Raw genomic sequence first — 18,516 nt, forward strand, 5'->3', positions numbered from 1 at the left:
AGACAGGCCAGTCCTTGCTTACAGACAGCCCCCCAACCTGAAGCAAATACTCACCAGCAACCAGACACCACACAACAAAAACACTAACTTAGGAACCTATCCTTGCAACAAAGCCCGTTGCCAACTGTGTCCACATATCTATTCAGGGGACACCATCATAGGGCCTAATCACATCAGCCACGCTATCAGAGGTTCATTCACCTGCACATCCACCAATGTGATATATGCCATCATGTGCCAGCAATGCCCCTCTGCCATGTACATTGGTCAAACTGGACAGACTCTACGTAAAAGAATAAATGGACACAAATCAGACATCAAGAATTATAACGTTCAAAAACCAGTCGGAGAACACTTCAATCTCTCTGGTCACTCGATTACAGACCTAAAAGTGGCAATTCTTCAACAAAAAAACTTCAAAAACAGACTCCAACGAGAGGCTGCTGAATTGGAATTAATTTGAAAACTGGACACCATTAACTTAGGCTTGAATAAAGACTGGGAGTGGATGTGTCATTACACAAAGTAAAACTATTTCCCCATGTTTATTTCCCCCTGCCCCCACTGTTCCTCACACGTTCTTGTCAACTGCTGGAAATGGCCCACCTTGATTATCACTGCAAAAGGTTTTTTTTCTCTCCTGCTGGTAATAGCTCACCTTACCAGTGTGTATGGTAACACCCATTGATTCATGTTCTCTGTGTATATAGAGACAGGTTTCAGAGTAACAGCCGTGTTAGTCTGTATTCGCAAAAAGAAAAGGAGTACTTGTGGCACCACAAGTACTCCTTTTCTTTCTGTGTATATAAAATCTCCCCACTGTGTTTTCTACTGCATGCATCCGATGAAGTGAGCTGTAGCTCACGAAAGCTTATGCTCAAATAAATTTGTTAGTCTCTGAGGTGCCACAAGTCCTCCTTTTTTTAGGAGAGCAATAGACAGAGAAGATGGAGAATGAACAGGGCCATGTAGAATTCAGTTCTGGCAAGTGAAGTGAAAGAGGTGGGTCCGAAGCAAGGATTCACAGGAGAAAAGTGGGTATGGTTGATAAACAAGAAGCGAGAGGCCATTCCTGCCCTAAATGTGGTTTGAAGAAAGACGTGACATTGATCTTGGAATAAGAGTGGGCGGAAGGGGAAATACCGGGGGTGAGGATTGGGAGGAGGGGGGAATGTCAGCAGAGATGGGGGCAAGTGCTACTAGGAAGAAAGTTCATTTTCAATCGAATAACTAAATGAGAAGTGTTTGGAAATCAGTATTTAATACTACCTTATTAATAAACTTACCAAGATCTAGAGTTCTAGACACATATAGGGATATCTAGAAATAATCCTGGTGCTGTCATACATATACATTTAAATAAAAATGTAATGCACTGGCCTTTATTTAAATGAGCGATCTATCAAAATAATTTTTTAAACAAAAATTAAATTACACTTATGTCAGTGCAGCATCATGGCAGAGATTTTAGATCCATGAGAGTCAGGGAATTCCAAAGTTAAACTTCCTACAATATTGTTAACGCTACCATATTGCACATGTGGGGACAAATTTTCAAAAGAGCTCTGCTCCCTTTTATGCTCATAAACAGGCCAGTGAGAAGATGTAAGGGTGCTCCAGCATGTAGGGGTTACTGGGTTCCTGTCTGTCAGGTGGCCAATTTGGGCAGGGCTATAAAAGGAAAAGAGAAGGATGTGACCTCTCTCCTCCCAGCTGGCTGAAGCTGGAAAGACCTCAGTTAGTTATTACCCAGTAGTTGGAGTTGATTTGTTCTGGTTGCAGTATTGCCAAACTCAAGCATTCAAAAGTCATGCCTCAGAAATCATGAGACTGGCTTAGAAATCATGAAAGTTTGAAAAAAAATAAAAAATAAACATGAGCTTCTTTTTATTTACCATATGGTTTTTGAACCTTCGACCTGGGTCCTGTTTTTAATCTTTTCTCTGCAACCATGAGGGATAGAAGCTTTTATTTCTTTTAAATGAAAGCTGGGATTGTCCTGTATTCCCAAGGCTGCTGGAGCTGGAGCTTTACGCCAAATATCACGAGACTTGCAGTAACATCTCAGGAGTCAGAAACACTGTGGTGTTGGGTTTGGGTTTTGGAAATAAAGCAAGCCCTGAAGGAAGGGATCTGAAAGGGCCTTAGTTGAGCTTCCTTTTTCCTTTTAAAGCCCTGACCAAATCGGCCGAGTGACAGGCAGGATCTTTCAACACGCTCAGAAGCCAGCAGCTTCCATTGTGACACTTATGGCCAGATTTTCAGAAAAGCCAAGTACCTGACAGGCTGAGCTCTCTTGACTATCTGGCTGCTTATTTTGCACCCCTGTATGAGAGCTGAGATGTTTGGAAAATCTGGCACGATAGAGTGGTGGATACCATGGCAATATGTGTAATAATGCCAATATAGTATGGTGTAAAAATAAAGCAATATACAGTAATGCAAGTTACTGTGTATGTATGGGTGGGCCAAGCTACAGCCATAACCTTGAATTTCTTGATGTTTGTGCATTTAGGGCCTGATTTTCCTCGCACTCCGGGTATGTCTACGCTGCAGTCAAAGGTGTGACTGCAGCACCCACTTTGCCGAAGCGAGCTTCAATAACCCTAGCAATGAAGCTCTAGCAGCTCAAGTACATACCCTGAGTTCTAGGCATGGCTTGTGAAGCCCATGCTGCAACCTGTGCTGCTGAGTTGTCACTGCTATTGTTATTCAAATTGGCTAGATAAAAGCTAGCATAGGTCTGCTGCAGTCACACCTTTGACTGCCGTGTAAACATACGCTCAGTTTCATACCAGAGTAACTTTGTTGCCAGAGTAACTCCCATAGAATTACACCTGATTCATACCAGTGATAATGAGAGAATCTGCCCCTTTAAATCTTAACCACAGAATTGCATTTACACAGTTTTATGTCATATTTTGTATTGTTCTTTATTACGTGTCCAGCCCCATAGCTGTGTATGGCACTTTACAGGTAAATGGAAAGGACAGCTCCCTGCCCCAAGGGGTTTACAATCTAAACAAACACCTCCTGCAAATACTTAAGTCCACACGGCGATCAATAGAAGACCTGCAGCACAGCCATGGCTGGCCTAGGTCAGTGACTCAGGCTCATGAGACTCGGGGTAGGGGGGCTACATCATTGCAGCGTTGATGCTCAGTCTAGAGCCCGGGCTCTGAGATCCCATGCAGGGGGAGGGTCTCAGAGTCCAGACTCTAACCCAAGCTCATATGTCTCCACTACAATTTTTAGCAGTGACTGGAATCTCTGTTGTGCCCTTTTTTATTGTGAATATAAAACAAAACTGGGGGCAAGTGTCATGCTGAGACAAGTGATGTCTTGAATTGCTGAAGGCTCATAGTTTGATCCTGTTCCTTTCTTGCAGCAGCTATAACATTATCTCAGAATGACTTTGGTTTATTGCTTAATTGGCAACCCTACTAATATTTAGCCCCACAGCCTGAGACCCGCAAGCCGGAGTCAGTTGACTCGGTGCTGTAGGTTTTTTATAACAGTGTAGACGTACCTTTACACGTATGAAGCCCTGATCCAGAGCTCATTGATGTCAATGCAAAGACTCCTGTTGACTTCAGTGGTCTTCGGAACAGGCCCATGCTTCACTTTGTGTACATGAGTAGCCCCACTGATTCAAGTCCGTCACGTGTGTGAGTGTTTGCCGAATTGGGACATCAGGGTGTGTCTACCCCTGAAGCGGGGGGTGCGATTCCCAGCTCGAGGAGACACTCAGACTAGCTCTCTTCGAGCTCGTGCCCTCGCAGTCGAGTGTAGCTGTGGCAGTGTGAGCGGCAGGAGATTGGCAAGCCGCCCGGAGTATGAGCCTCGGGTCTCAGCTGGACACGTACTCGCAGGGACTAGTCCAATCTCAATTTTTTGTTTTTCAATCCTAATTGGAACTAAACCAAACCGTGACCCTATCAAACTCCTCGGCCAAATGGAATTAGCTTTTTCTGCCCAGCTCCAGTCCGGACCATTTGTGCTCGTTAAAGATCTCATGACCTTTGTGTAGAAGCAAGACTACCTAACCTAGTGCCCCAACCCCTGGCCATTGGAGTGATTCTGTTTGCCTCCTCCTCCTCAAAGGATTTCATCATTTCAATTTAGATACAGTTTTCTTCACTTCCTGTCCTAAACCACTGCGCAGATTAGCCATGAATGGCTTCACCCAGGGATTGCTGCTTTTCAGCAGAAGACAAAGTGATTCCTGTGTGTAAAGATAGGACGACGTGCTCTGGAATGCATTTGGATGAGAGATGCTGTGTAAATATAAGTTCATTATCATTATCCCTTCAGTTCTTGGCCTTCCCCTGCTCCAGTATGCCGCCGGTATTACTCGGAGCCAGAGTCTCTGCAATCTGTCCCCTGCAGAACACTGACCAACAACCCTGCGCCCTATTGAATCCTCACGCTGCACTACGCTGCCAGTCACCCTCACAGCCCAGGCAGCTGCTGAGAGCTAGCGCCTGTTAACGCAGAGCTGGAACTGGGCGGGTCTGTGTTGACGTGGCGTATTACTGCTGTCCCCAGAATCAGTGCCAACGCACATCAGCACTTTCCCACCGTGCTCCTGACTCTCCTGCCCGGTGGTGGGTGTATCTGAGGACTGGGCTCTGCGCAGCCACCTCCTCATGCTCCAGCTGTCTAGCAAGGCTTGTGTGGCCTTCTTGTTCCCATGTACTCCATCAGAAATGGAGAGGGTGTGTAAGTTGCGTGGCTGAAATTGCTGGGGAGAGAAGCACTGTGGGGGCAGTGGAGGCCGACACAGGAGAGCGGTGAAAAACAAAACCCAAGACCCAGCTACGTCCCCTGGGGATATCATACCACTTCCTCAGGGCTGGCCCCATTCCTTTCCCTGATTTAAATCCATGCCCAGTGGGCAGCTTCCCCTGGCTGGCTGGCTCCCTATGGGATGGGGTCCTGCCCAGTTGCCTTTAGGGCCCAACTCTGGCTCCCCACAATCCCCAGTCCCTGCTCTGCCAACTTGGAGGGCTCTGATTTTTCCCTCCATCATACAGTGCTGAGGCTAGCGCCATCTCCTGAAGGCCTTTGAACAAGGAAGCGGGTGGGCCAGACTCAGGGAGCAGAGGCATCGCAATGGGCTTTCCGGTCTGACCGATGAGTGGGCAGGGGAGGCGAATGGTGCTGCAGCCTATCAGGAGAAGGCCCGGGTATACCAGGGAGCAGTGAAGGAAAGAAGGAGAAAGACCAAAGGTCTCCTGAACAGGAAGCTGGTGGTTTGCGAGAAACAGTGGAGATTCAGAGAGAGGGGTCACCAGAGTAATCAAGTAGAGGTGCAGGTCGGCAGGCGGCGGAAAGGGAGCGGTATATATATGAAGGGGGGGGGAGAGGGCAGGACGTAAATGGAGAGGAAGCTGATGCTCAGAGGGAGCGTACAGCACCAATACTTCTTTTCGGAGTGCCTTATCACTGGGGAATCTGGACACCTTGCCTCAGGAGGCCGTTGTGATGGAGAGGAAAGCATATGGGTTAGCAGGGCAACGGTTCTCGTTTGGGCTGTGAGAGGACACTGGAGCATAGTACAGAATGAGTGTTCAAAGGTCTCGGGAAGCTGACTCTTTGAGGTATTCCTCCCCCAGCTGCTTCCTGGCCTCTTTGCTTAATTTTTTTCCTGCCAGTCTCTCTCCCCATGTTCTTTTCTCTCACTGTGTTTTTTTCTCATTTTCATTCTCTCTCTCTCTCTCCTTTCTTCTCTCACCAGGTCTGTGCCTCCCTCTCTCTCCTTGTCTGACTCTCCCTCCCTCTCATCCGTTGTCTTTCCTCCCATCTCCATTTGTCTTTTTCCATTGGCAGAGCAGAAGCCACACTGGCTCACAGTGAGGAGCGAATATGAAAGGGACAATGACCTTTTCTGAGGCAGCCTTTGAAAAACAGCCGTTCCCTGAGAAGAGAAAGGAAGAGGGGCTGGGCAGTCCAGAGAGAAAGGGGGAAGGGAGGGCATTAATGAAGCAACACTCAGCAACCAAACAGGCTTCCAGGGCATAAAATATGAAAAGGTTTGCTCTTCAAGGGGAAGAAAAGCAAGAAGCATGAAATATTCATAAGTGCCAGGTGTGGGCTATGAAAGGCGTCTCACCCTCCCCACTCACCCTCTCAGGAAGACTGGGGGGACACACAAGGCTGTGTCTGCTGCAGGCAACCAAGGGAGGATTCTAGCTGGCTGGTTTCCCCCAGAAGACAGAGCTTGTGAAATGTTAGACAATAGTCCTCTACCACCCACCCATGCACACACCTCTGCACACACACAAAGGGTGGAGAATGGAAGAGCATGCCTGGTGGGTGTTTGTCATCTGAGGCTCCTCTCAGTGGGGCGTCCCCAGGACTCAGACTATGGGCGGAATGGAAACATCTCACTGACTCCAACATGGCAGTGTTTCATCAAACCAGGCAGGACACCCTGCCATGAGGGCAGGTGGAGGGGAGAGAGGGTTACAAGAGAAGGAAACTTTTAAGAAAACAAAACCAAAATCCACTGACAAGAGCCAATATTTTGGGAAAGTAGCTGAATTCCCTCTTGGATTTGGACAGAGCAACTCTGCTCTTTGCTCTTGAGGAGCCCCGGGGTCCTTTCTGACAAGCTTCTGTCAACTTCAGAGAGTCCGTGGTTCCCTCCAGACAGTTTCTGTCAGCCCCGATTAGCTTGGCCATCATAGCTGAAACCTTCCTGAGTGGAAACACCTGGCATGTGCCAACCCTTGGGAAAGCAGAACCACGGTGAGCGATCCAGAAAGAACAAAGCAGGGGGCGTATGCTGCAACTTGCATGCTAAGCTAACAGAGCATGTGCAGAAGAGACCGCCTACTCTTTTACAAACAAGCGACTAAAGCCCAATACATTTCTTTTCATGGCCTTCATCACTCCAGTACCAAAACTGATGGAGGACACTGGACTGGTGGGAAAATTCTATTCCACTCAGGTTATTATACCTTTCCCCATCACCATGGTATCTGGGCACCTTCTAGGAGTGCATTAATGGACATGACTAGCATCTGTAGTGTGAAAAGTGATGCAAGATTTGAGGCAATGAAGCCTTCTGTTCATTCAGTATCCACTGGTTCAAACAAACCAGGTAGAAGAGAGTATAATTTTCAGTACTCATCTTAACAGAGTGATGGGCCAAACTACCAGTGTGGATTTTTGTGGAAGCCAAAGCAATTAACTTCTCCATCAACATTTGGGACACAATGATCTGCAGGGGCACTGGGATACATAATTTTGCTGATTCCAATAGCCACTGCAGAATCTGAAGCATAATTCTGTCCCTCATCCAGGCAATGTGCCCCAACTGAATTTGCCCAAGCATTCCCTCCTTCCATGCCCCAGTGTGCATGGCAATTCATAGGGATGTCATTGGGCTGGCTGGACTTTTCTGTGGTCTGCTCTTTGGTGGGAATTTTCAGAAACCAGAGACTAGATATAGAAGTAGGCTGTATTTGGGTAGACAGAAGCAGAGAGAGATGTTCGCCTATTTTCATGCTATCCCCTGTGACTGAAAGAGCGTCCCTGTCCCCAGGCACAGTGCAACCCCACTCTCCTGATTCAAACCCAAACTCAAAACTTGCTTCTTTCCTTGCTGATCCCCAGCCTTCATTTTTGACATGGCCCACAAATTTTAGTAGGTTAAATTCATTTAAAACAATCCAGAGAGGCACTAATGAGCTGTGTAAGTAACATGTCACAAATGCATCACAAAACCAATGATATACCTGAGATACCTAGATAATATTTTCATCCTCTGGACAGATGATTTAAACTCCCTCACAGATTTCCACTACAACTACCACCACCTGTCCATTAAACTCTTTCTGGAACACTCCCACACCAGCATCAACTTCCTGGATATCACGATCAGCTTCAACAGTGGAACCCTTCAATCTGCCCTACATACAGCTAGATACAAGAAACCCATGGATCATCACACCTACCTTCACAGATCCAGGAGCCACCCCAAATACACCAAAAGATCTGTTATCTACAGCCAGGCACTCAGATACCACAGAATATGCTCTGAGGAGGAAGTCTGGGGTATACACATTAACACACTCAAAACCACCTTCACCAAACAAGGAAACTCCACCAGAGAAGCAGGTCATATCATGGAACAGGCCACCCAAATACCCTGAGAGAACCTGCTCCAATACGGAAATAAAACCCTCTCCGACCACACATCCCTAGTTGTCACCTACCATCCCACACTGGAACCCATACAGGGTATCGTCCAACAACCACAATCCCTACTTGATGGGGACCCCATCCTGAAAGAAATCTTTCCTGAACCCCCTTTTCTGTCCTTCAGACAACCCTCCAGCCTCTCCGGATTTATCATCAGAAGCAAGCTCCCTACAGGCCAGGACATACCAACTCAAAGCAGCACCAGACCCTCCAAGAACAACAGATGCAGAACCTGTGGACATATCTCCACTGCTACAATGATCAACACCTCCCATGACATACCTTTCAAGATCCATGGGTCCTACTCATGCCTATCACAACATATGGTATACCTCATCCAGTGCATTATGGGTACAGGCTACACAGGGATAACCTGCACAACACGTTCAAAAGACAAGCCTAGGAGCTTAAATTCATAACTCTGCTAGACACTAAAAATCATAGACTGAATAGAAACATGGGGTTTATATCTTATTACAACAATCTGTAACCCACTCACAACATCCCTCCAGCTGCCTTTCCACACACCCCTTCATGTTCCCCCTATGACTGGAGGGGTGTTAATGGGGGTCCCTTGAAATATGTGTTAACTACTGATGCTAATCTATCTATTCCACCTTGTATTTAGCTGTGATACCCTGAGGGCAAGCCTACACTTAAAATGCTGCCTCAGCATAGCTGCACTGATGCCGCTGTGCCACTATAGCATAGCGCTTTAAGGAAAGATGTTGTATGTCGACAGGAGAGAGCTCTCCCATCGGCGCAGTGAATCCACCTCCCTGAGAGGCAGTAGCTGTGTTGGTGAGAGAAACCCTCCTCCTGACACAGTGCTGTCTACACAGAAGTTAGGTCAGTAAAACTGCGTCACTTGCAGGGGTTGGTTTTTCACACCCGTGAGGGACATAGCTGCATTGATATAGGTCTGTAGCGTAGACCAGACCTTAGTATGTTGCCCAGACCTGAAAGAGAGCTCTGTGTAATCTCAAAAGCGTGTCCCTCTCACCGACAGACATTTGTCCGTTAAAAGATGTTACCTCACCTGCCTTGTCTCTCTACACGTCACCTGACATTTCAGTGTTGCGTGTTCAGCCCAGAGTCTCTCACAAACATTGTCATTATTTCTTAATGTGTTAAGTCTACACTGTGAACTGGGGATGTGATTTCCAGCTTGATGAGGAGCCTGGCAGGTGAGCTGGCAGGAAGCTAGACAGGTGTCCACGGGAGAGGCAGGTAGATTTTGGAATCTGCCTGTGTTCCATTGGAACTTCAGCAAAATTTGGCAAATTCTGACAAAACAATGTTTCTTCCGAATCTCTCGGACCGGCTTTAGTCAGGACCTCAGGTCTGTGTCTCATGTGAAAGATAGCACCATCCTCCTGTAGTGGGGCAGCTGCCCCACTCCATTAGGCCAGAAAGGGTTTAAAGCTAGCCCTTGGAGAGGGCTGGGGCTGAGAGCCAATAAGAATAGGCTGACTTTGAAGGCAGCCACAGCTGGGGCTGTGCCCAATTAGGAGACCGCTGGCCCTATGAAAGGCCTGTGAGCCAGGAGCTGAGTCAGTCTCTCTCTAGTGGTGGAGAGAGAAGGATCTAGCTGCCTGGGAGCTGTGAACCAGAGGTAGAGCAGTGCTGGGGGAAGGCAAGGGAGCGGGGGAGCTCCAGCCTGGTAAACCCCCAGGTTGTAGGCCTTGGTGAAGGCCTGCACAGGTGCTGGGGTTGCAAGGCAGCTGGTTGAACCTCCTTGCCAATGATGAGTGGCCACGACAGATGGCAGTTTGCCCCAGTGAGCGGCGGCTAGATGGTGACTTGAAATAGCCACTGAGGCAAGGTGGGTTTAGAGGGTTGGGGGTTCCCCTGGGAGGGGAGACCCAGACTGTGGGTTACTACTAGGGGCAGAACCCCAAGGCAAAAGGCACTGGTGTACGGGAGGGACTTGGGTGTCAGCGGCACGCGAGACACCGGTCAGGAGGAGGTGCTCTGTACGCTGGAGTGCTAATTCCCAAGACGGCCAGCAGGAGGCACTGTGCCGGTGAGTCATCGCATCGCTACACCCCCCAAATACCAGCATGGAGCACTTGCTTAGCAGTGACTCAGTCGAAAGTCAGTGGAACACCTACTGCATTACCTGTACAGCCTCCTATGAGGCCTGGGTTTCCCTACAGGTCTCCCATTTATGTATTACCCAGTCTGATCCAGTCTAGCTTATGAGAGCTAATAAGATCACAACGTGTGGCAGTATTGTTGCTGGAAGCACATTACACTGTGGTGAGGGGGTGGAGTTGTAAGTTGGTAATGCTGTAAAAGGGTTTCTTCCAGCGACCGGGAGGTCAGGGTGACTGGCAGCACACAGCCCTGTGGCTGGACTGTGGGGCTTTGTATTATTACAAATCAGGAAACCAGATATGGGCAAATACTCTCAGGCAAGAGGCTGGAGCTGTGACCCTGTGCTAGTGAACTATTGGTGCCATACTAGGCTAGACGGTGACTAACTGAAGACTAATGGCATATCCGGGCAGTGAAGAGACTGGGGCTTTGCAACCACCCTGACTTACACTTATTAAGTCTAGAAGAGACTGTTCAATCATTCCTTCTACCCTCTCCCTCTCATGCATATTCCCCCCAATACTGGAATTCTGCATACCACCTGCACCCACCACTGCACATGCAGACCACTGCCAGGGTGAACATGTAAAGCCCTGTATTAACTCATCAAATCACACATGGACAAGCTCTTCTACTCCCTCCAGCAGTGGAACCAGAAGGAAAGGAAATTCACCATCAGAACCCCCTCTGCTGGCTTAGCGCCTCACAAATTGTAAGGCCGGACAATATACACACCTGGTCAATATAAAAGATATATACCTCTCACACCCATACCATCTTGTCACATAGATACAGATACCTGTCCGCCCCGTGTACATGCCTCACACTAGATCCATGCCCTCTCACCATACAGATACACTCTTCTCTCCTCCTCTCTCACCTTCTTACTCAGGTATAATAAACATCTCCACCAGTACAATTACACCTTAAACCTCATCCACCCTTGTTGCCCACACATGACATTTCTCTAAATGCCCAGGGTCCTCTCCCCCTGCAATAGGAACAAAACAACACAGTGTAACGCACAACTTGATGTTGCTAATTACTTGACAGTGGGCATAAAAGAGGGATTAACTGGTGCCTCAAGGGGCTGTTACTGAATCCTAATCTTATCTTTCCCTCCCCCTTCCTCTTCCACTGCCATCTGAAGTAATGAACTAGTTATAAATATCTAATTAGATAATTATATGCTGGCCTACATGTCTTGTGTGATGGAATTCCCTGGACCCCTGGAGGAGGGAGTCTCAGTGGAGGAGGGGGGAGGTTTGTGTGTGTGTATATGTGCGCATGTGTGGAGTGGGGGGCAGTGGGAGGGAGAAGGCGCTTGTTTCATGCTCTGAATGATTTCTAGAATTTTGGCAGCCTTGGAGACCAGAGGAAATGTAATTAATTTAGCAGTGGAGGGAGCCTGGCCTGACCCTGCTGGTCCAAAAACAAAGCCACCAAAATTCTTCATGCAATAATTTCAACACAAAATTGTTTTGTTGTGAAATGTTTGCAGTGGTCAGAGGTGCAGTATCAACAGCCCTGAATGCCCTGTTTTGCCAGAGAACAGGTACAGCATGGGCAGCAGCAGTGAAAGCTTCCTTCATACAGTACCCGCCAGCGTGCCTCAGCCCTGTCATGGAGGGACCACTAGAGAGGAGAAGGGAGTTTGGTCTCCATGAGCTCTGTGTGGCTTGAAAGCTTGTTTCTCTCACCAGCAGAAGTTGGTCCAATAAGAGATATTGCCTCCTCCACCGTGTCTCTTTGATGAGGCTGTCACTGAGAAGGCCACCCCTGCCAGTTTGTTGAGGGGTTTGTGTTTGTGTGGTGTGCATACTCATCCCACTAGCAATTGGTCTCGGGCTCATTTCTCACTGGGCAGCTGGCAAGCAGTTATGACTGTTAGTTCCTGCCAGCTGAGGCTGGGATTGTTGATCTGCATAGATTTCAGGGTGTTTTCATCCCATCGCCCTTCTGTGGGAAAGGAAGAAGATGGGATATCATATCCAATGGTGATTGTGCCAAAAACCTCTTAGAAAGATAGGACTAGCAGGGACCTCTTGGGTCTTGGAGTCCAGTCCTCTGCTATCCGTCACAAGCTTATCATCATCCTTCCTTCTTGGGGCTATAACGTGAGGCCCGGGATAAAGACGATGCTGAACAGAAATGGCATTGTCCCCTGCCTGTCATTTGGGAGTGAGACCAGGGGTCGGGAGCAGTGACCATACCTGAGTGACCCAACCTGATTTGGACACTAATGAATTTCTAATCTGCCTGTTTTATTTTCATTTAATTTTTTCTCTCTGTCTTTTTTTCCATTCCTCTTTTCTACTCTTCTTTCTTTCTGCTTCTCCCCTTCTCTCCCTCCATCTCAATCTCTCCTCCTCCTCCTCCTCCTCTGCCTCTTCCCCACCTGCAGGCATGCGGATCCTGGTGAATTTGCTCCTGGACACCCTGCCCATGCTGGGGAATGTTCTGCTTCTCTGCTTCTTTGTCTTCTTCATCTTTGGCATCATCGGAGTACAGCTGTGGGCTGGTCTGCTCAGGAACCGCTGTTTCATGGAGGAGAACTTCACAATGTGAGTGCACGGGAGATGGCTACCCCCTTGTCCTGTCTGCTGCAGATTCCTTCCTTCCCCCACCCTACTCTTTACTTCCTTCTCCCTTCTCTTGGTCACTGAAGATTTCCAGAGGCAGTGCCAAGGATGCTAAAAAGTCCAGCCCTCCCCCCGTCCCCCATTTCCACCCTCCCCTAGCCAGAAAGGTTTCTGTTTCCTTATGCGCACACACTTTCTGAAAGCTACCTCTGCCTGTGGAAGGGACCTGTCAGCATAATGGGCTACAGCAGCATTCCTCTTCTGCATCAGCCAGAGCAGTCTTCATTTCTGGGATCCCACTGCTACCTCTCCCATCCCCCTTGATTTCAGCTCAAACCGTTCCAATGAATAGAATCTCATCTCTACAGTCAAGAGGCCCAGTCTTCCATTGCCGTCCACCTGTGCAAAAGGGATGCAGGATGCCACAACCCTGATACTGAGCTGCATTCTGCAAAAATCAGAATGGGAAGGAGGGCAAAGAGGCCTGCACACCTTCTTTGCAGCCGCCAGACTCTTGGTCGAGCTGGGGACTGGTCCAGCCCTAATTACGTCTGGCTGCCCACAGCCTCAAGAGATCATTCCGGTTGCCAGGAATATCTATGAGAATAGTTAAAGGATTAGAAGACAGGCCTTATAGTGGTAGACCCAAGGTGCTCAATGTATTTAGGTTAACAAAGAGTAAGTTCAGGATGGCTTCGATCATAGTCTGTAGGTACCTACATAGGGAACAAGTGTTTGATAATGGGCTCTTCAAGCTGACAGACAAAGCTCTAGGCATATGTGGAATGTCAGATGGGATCTCTGTGTTCCACGGCACATGCTTAAGAGTGATCAAGGTTCTCTGCCCAAAGAAGGGAAGGATGGTCCAGTGGGTAGGGCACTGGCTTAGAACGTGAAAGATCCAGCTCTACCATGGACTTTCTGTATGACCTTGGGCAAGTTACTTAGTCTCTGTCCTCAGTTCCCCCTCTGTAAAATGTGGATAATAGTATGTCCCTAACTCACAGGGGTATGGTGAGGATAAATACGTGGGTGGGGGGAGAGGAGAGAGATCGTGAAGTGCTTTGAGATCTACTGATGGAAAGTGCCATGTAAGAAATAGGCATGATTAGTATTACCTGTGGTCAGAGAGAGCATGTACAGCTCCGTTTACTTCTTTCAGTAACACAATGAACCATGAAAATGTCTGTGGGTGATCAGAACTCCAGTTACCTTGCATGGGGAGGACAGAGCACCAGTGCCAGACTGCCGCAATCCCTCCAGATGCTTATTGTCTTCTTTGCAGCTTAAACTGATCTAAGGGTTTAAAGTGTCTTAGCCCCTTAAACAAATCTAAGGCCTTAGATCAGTTTAAACTGCTTAAAAATCTGAAGTGTTGGATCAATTTAAACTGTTTAAACAATTTTAAGTCCCTAGATCATCTTAGACTGAAAAAAAATATTGCAAAAACACAGTTTAGGGGGCAGCAATGGGACTGGAGCGCTAACCAGGGGATGGAAGCTCCTTAAAGCTGTCTTATACTGTGTGTTTATAAGGGAAAATGCATAAGCAGGACTTTGTTCTTCTCTCATGTGCACCAGTGTAAATCAGGAGTAACCGATGAGACTATGGAATTACACCCATGCAGAGCTACTGTAACTGTGTGAGGTGAATCAGGCCCACAGCCTGCACAACCATCAGATACTAGTTAATCTTTGGCTGACCATTGCTGGTTAAGTCTACAGAGACTCAGTTTACTAATAATATTAATATGCACTGATATGTCTTCATAGATTAATGTCTATTAGTTATAGAATTAGGAGCTTTTCTTTTTTCTTTTTCTTTGGACACATTCCCATCCACCACAATATTTAATGCAAAAAATCTATATTAATGCAACATTCAGGCTGTGTATTATAGCTCTGTGAAGACTGGAAATGCACAAGTTAAGGTTGAATGCAAAATCCTAAATCTTCTCCCTTTCATTTGCTCATTATTGTCTAGTCTTAAATTAGGTGAGCACAGATTATTTCAGATACACGTGTATTTTGAAGGTTGTAGAACAGATTGTGTTACTGCAGAAATATCATGTGATCTTGAAATTAAAACGTTCTCTGTAGTACATACACACAAGGGGTCAGAGTTAAGATTGTTCATTCAGTTTTAACTTCTTCATTTATTGACTCTTGAGAGCTTAATTGTGCAACTTTAACTTTGCATTAAGTGGGGGTTTGTACTTTATTATAGAAAATTTACCGCCAAATGTTATCAAATTGATGGTCACATTCACAGGCACATCACCATGTAGCCCTGTACATTTGCTTTACATTGCATCAGTTGTAGGCTTTGGTGCCAACCGGGTGGGAGAGCTGACTGCACAAGTTCCCTCCTTGTTCTTGAGAAAATGAAAACTTTCCTTTGGCAGCTGTAAAATCTTGTTCCCATCCCCCAAATCTGCTGGTGGTGGGATTTGTCTTGGGACTGTGCAGTTTGACCAGGACAGGGCTCTGCAAAACCAGGGACCAGCTCAAGAAACTTCCTATGTCTCTATTCAGCCCCTCACCAAAATAGATCTGAAGACCCTTTGTATGCAAATTTCATGCACCAAAGTGGGAGTTCCCAGTTCTGCAAATGCCACTAAGGTGCATGTTTTTCACAGTAACTTCATTAGTACATTTTTCCTCTTCCTAGACAAGGCGACATCATTCTCCCCCCCTATTACCAACCCGAGGAGGACGATGAGATGCCCTTCATCTGCTCGCTGTCAGGAGACAATGGCATCATGGGGTGTCATGAGATCCCCCCGCTGAAGGAGAGGGGCCATGAGTGCTGCCTGGACAAGGATGACTATTATTACTACAACTCTGTCCGGCAGGAGTTCAATGTCAGTGGCATGTGTGTCAACTGGAACCAGTACTACAACGTGTGCCGCACAGGCAATGCCAACCCACATAAGGGTGCCATCAACTTTGACAATATCGGTTATGCCTGGATCGTTATATTTCAGGTACGATAAGGTTGGCTTCCTAGCCTCAATCCAGGTTTGTGACCAGATCCTTCTCTTGCCTCCATGCTTTTTCAGCCTCTAACTGAAATGAGTTAGGCTTCACATTCCAAGTCTTGTTGTGTTTCTCCCTACTGCAGCGATCTGGGTTGAAAAGGAGACTGAATTTGTAATTCAGATCTAGGTTCTAAGAACCCACTCCAGGTGGGAACTGAAATCCAGGCCTGTTTCTTCTCCTCCCCATTCCAGAGGGTGTACCCAGAGTTCAAGCCAGAGGGCACAGAAATCCAGTTCAGGTTTTCTTTCTTTTTGTTCCAGGGAAACAAACCATTTGAATGAATGGTTTCAGAGTAGCAGCCGTGTTAGTCTGTATTTGCAAAAAGAAAAGGAGTACTTGTGGCACCTTAGAGACTAACACATTTATTTGAGCATAAGCTTTCGTGAGCTACAGCTCACTTCATCGGATGCATTCACTAACAAATTTATTTGAGCATAAGCTTTCATGAGCTACAGCTCACTTCATTGGATGCATTCATCGGATGCATCCGATGAAGTGAGCTGTAGCTCACGAAAGCTTATGCTCAAATAAATGTGTTAGTCTCTAAGGTGCCACAAGTCCTCCTTTTCTTTTTACTGTAACGAGAGTGATCACTTAAGGTGAGCTATTACCAGCAGGAGAGCAGGGGTGGGGATGGGGGTGGGGGAACTTTTTGTAGTGATAATCAAGGCGGGCCATTTCTAGCAGTTGACAAGAACGTCTGAGGAACAGTGGGGGGTGAGGTGGGGGGGAATAAACAAGGGGAAATAGTTTTACTTTGTGTAATGACCCATCCACTCCCAGTCTCTATTCAAGCCTAAATTAATTGTATTCAGTTTGCAAATTAATTCCAATGAATATAAATTGGTGACTAGTGCAGTTCCAGGTTATGTCTAGACTGCAGTCTCAGGGTGGGATTACAGCTTGAGCAGACATACCTGAACTAGCATTAATCTAGCTAGTTCGGATTCTGGAGCTGTGCACATCTGTCAACAAAATCTAGTTCTGCAAGTAGTTACCCAGGGTTCTGGGTGAGTTCGTACAGCCTGCACCGAAGCCCATGCGGCCACAGCTTCACTGCTTCGGTACCTAACTAGTTTAGGTATGTCTACTCGAGCTGCAGTCACATCCCATATGTATATAGACCTACTCTTTCAGGCTCTGTTAGCATGTCTCTTCACCTAGGAGAATCTCACTGATATTCTGGCCTGGAAATTTGGCTTCCTTGTAATGGATTCATTTTCTCACCTTTGTTGAGGTTTGAATCGCCTGCTCTGCTCACCAGCATCAGCCTGTGCCTCATGTAGAAATGAATATCCCAGCTGTTGAATGAATCCAGGAGTCCCACATCCTGGCTGTCTCTCTTGCTCTCTCTTCTCTTTGCAGGTGATCACACTGGAAGGGTGGGTGGAGATCATGTATTATGTGATGGATGCTCATTCGTTCTACAACTTTATCTACTTTATCTTGCTGATAATCGTAAGTACAGGGTAGCCTCTCACCCAAGTAGAATACTATTTTATGACTGAGAGTATTCCAGCTTTTTAAGCCAAGGGTCTGAGAAAGGGCATATATATAGATTGGAACCAATCTAGTCCAGGGAGCTGAGGAATCTAGGTCAGGTTCTCGTCTTCCTGGTTCTATGCCAAAGCATATAAGTGCAAGTCAGGTTTTTCTCTTCCTTCCAGCAGGATACACCCAGAATTTGTTCCAGGAGGCACAGAAATCCAGTTCAGGATTCTCTCCTGTTCCTAGGGATCTGCACCCACAGTCCATTCCAAGGGAATCTAGAATCCAGATCAGCTTCTTCTGCCTGGTAGTGCTGCATGTAGATTCCATTCCAAGTGCACAGAAATCCATTTCCACTTCTTTCCCTGTAGATCCTTTTTACACATTGGGCAGTCTCGAGTAGTTCCTCCTATTATTAATTTCTTTCTCTTACAGTAGCCCAAAGGACCCTGTTACAATCAAGTGCTGAGTGACATAATCACCCAAAATAAAAAACAGTCTCTGCCTCAAAGATCTTACAATCTAACTAGAGGCAGAACATAAGTTGGTGTAGTGCACAAGGGATGGAGGGGAATGAGGAAGAGAAGTGTGACAGGAATAGGAAAATAAGGTTGTTTATTTTCAAGGGATGTGATTGTTCCCCTCTATTCGACACTGGTGAGGCCTCATCTGGAGTACTGTGTCCAGTTTTGGGCCCCACACTACAAGAAGGATGTGGAAAAATTGAAAAGAGTCCAGCAGAGGGCAACAAAAATGATTAGGGGACTGGAACACATGAGTTATGAGGAGAGGCTGAGGGAACTGGGGATGTTTAGTCTACGGAAGAGAAGAATGAAGGGGGATTTGATAGCTGCTTTCAACTACCTGAAAGGGGATTCCAAAGAGGATGGCTCTAGACTGTTCTCAGTGATAGCAGATGACAGAAGAAGGAGTAATGGTCTCAAGTTGCAGTGGGGGAGACTTAGGTTGGATATTAGGAAAAACTTTTTCACTAGGAGGGTGGTGAAACACTGGAATGCGTTACCTAGGGAGGTGGTGGAATCTCCTTCCTTAGAAGTTTTTAAGGTCAGGCTTGACAAAGCCCTGCCTGGGAT

The 18,516-nt window shown here is 46.9% G+C and overlaps 1 protein-coding gene across 4 annotated transcripts in view; it reads left to right on the forward strand.

The window, feature by feature from the left end:
• Positions 1-18,516, forward strand: part of CACNA1I (calcium voltage-gated channel subunit alpha1 I) — a 125,298-nt gene that overhangs the window by 36,900 nt on the left and 69,882 nt on the right. For all 4 annotated transcript variants that reach the window (XR_012156537.2, XM_073326853.2, XM_073326849.2 and 1 more), the window contains exons 4-6: positions 12,716-12,875; positions 15,564-15,879; positions 17,300-17,392. Coding sequence is in view for 3 of the 4 variants with exons in the window: in XM_073326853.2 (XP_073182954.2) it covers positions 12,716-12,875; positions 15,564-15,879; positions 17,300-17,392 (569 nt within the window). In the remaining variant the exon portion in view is untranslated. The remainder of the gene's footprint in view (positions 1-12,715; positions 12,876-15,563; positions 15,880-17,299; positions 17,393-18,516) is intronic.

Source organism: Lepidochelys kempii, chromosome 1, assembly GCF_965140285.1.
Source record: "Lepidochelys kempii isolate rLepKem1 chromosome 1, rLepKem1.hap1, whole genome shotgun sequence".
NCBI classification, from domain to species: domain Eukaryota; kingdom Metazoa; phylum Chordata; order Testudines; family Cheloniidae; genus Lepidochelys; species Lepidochelys kempii.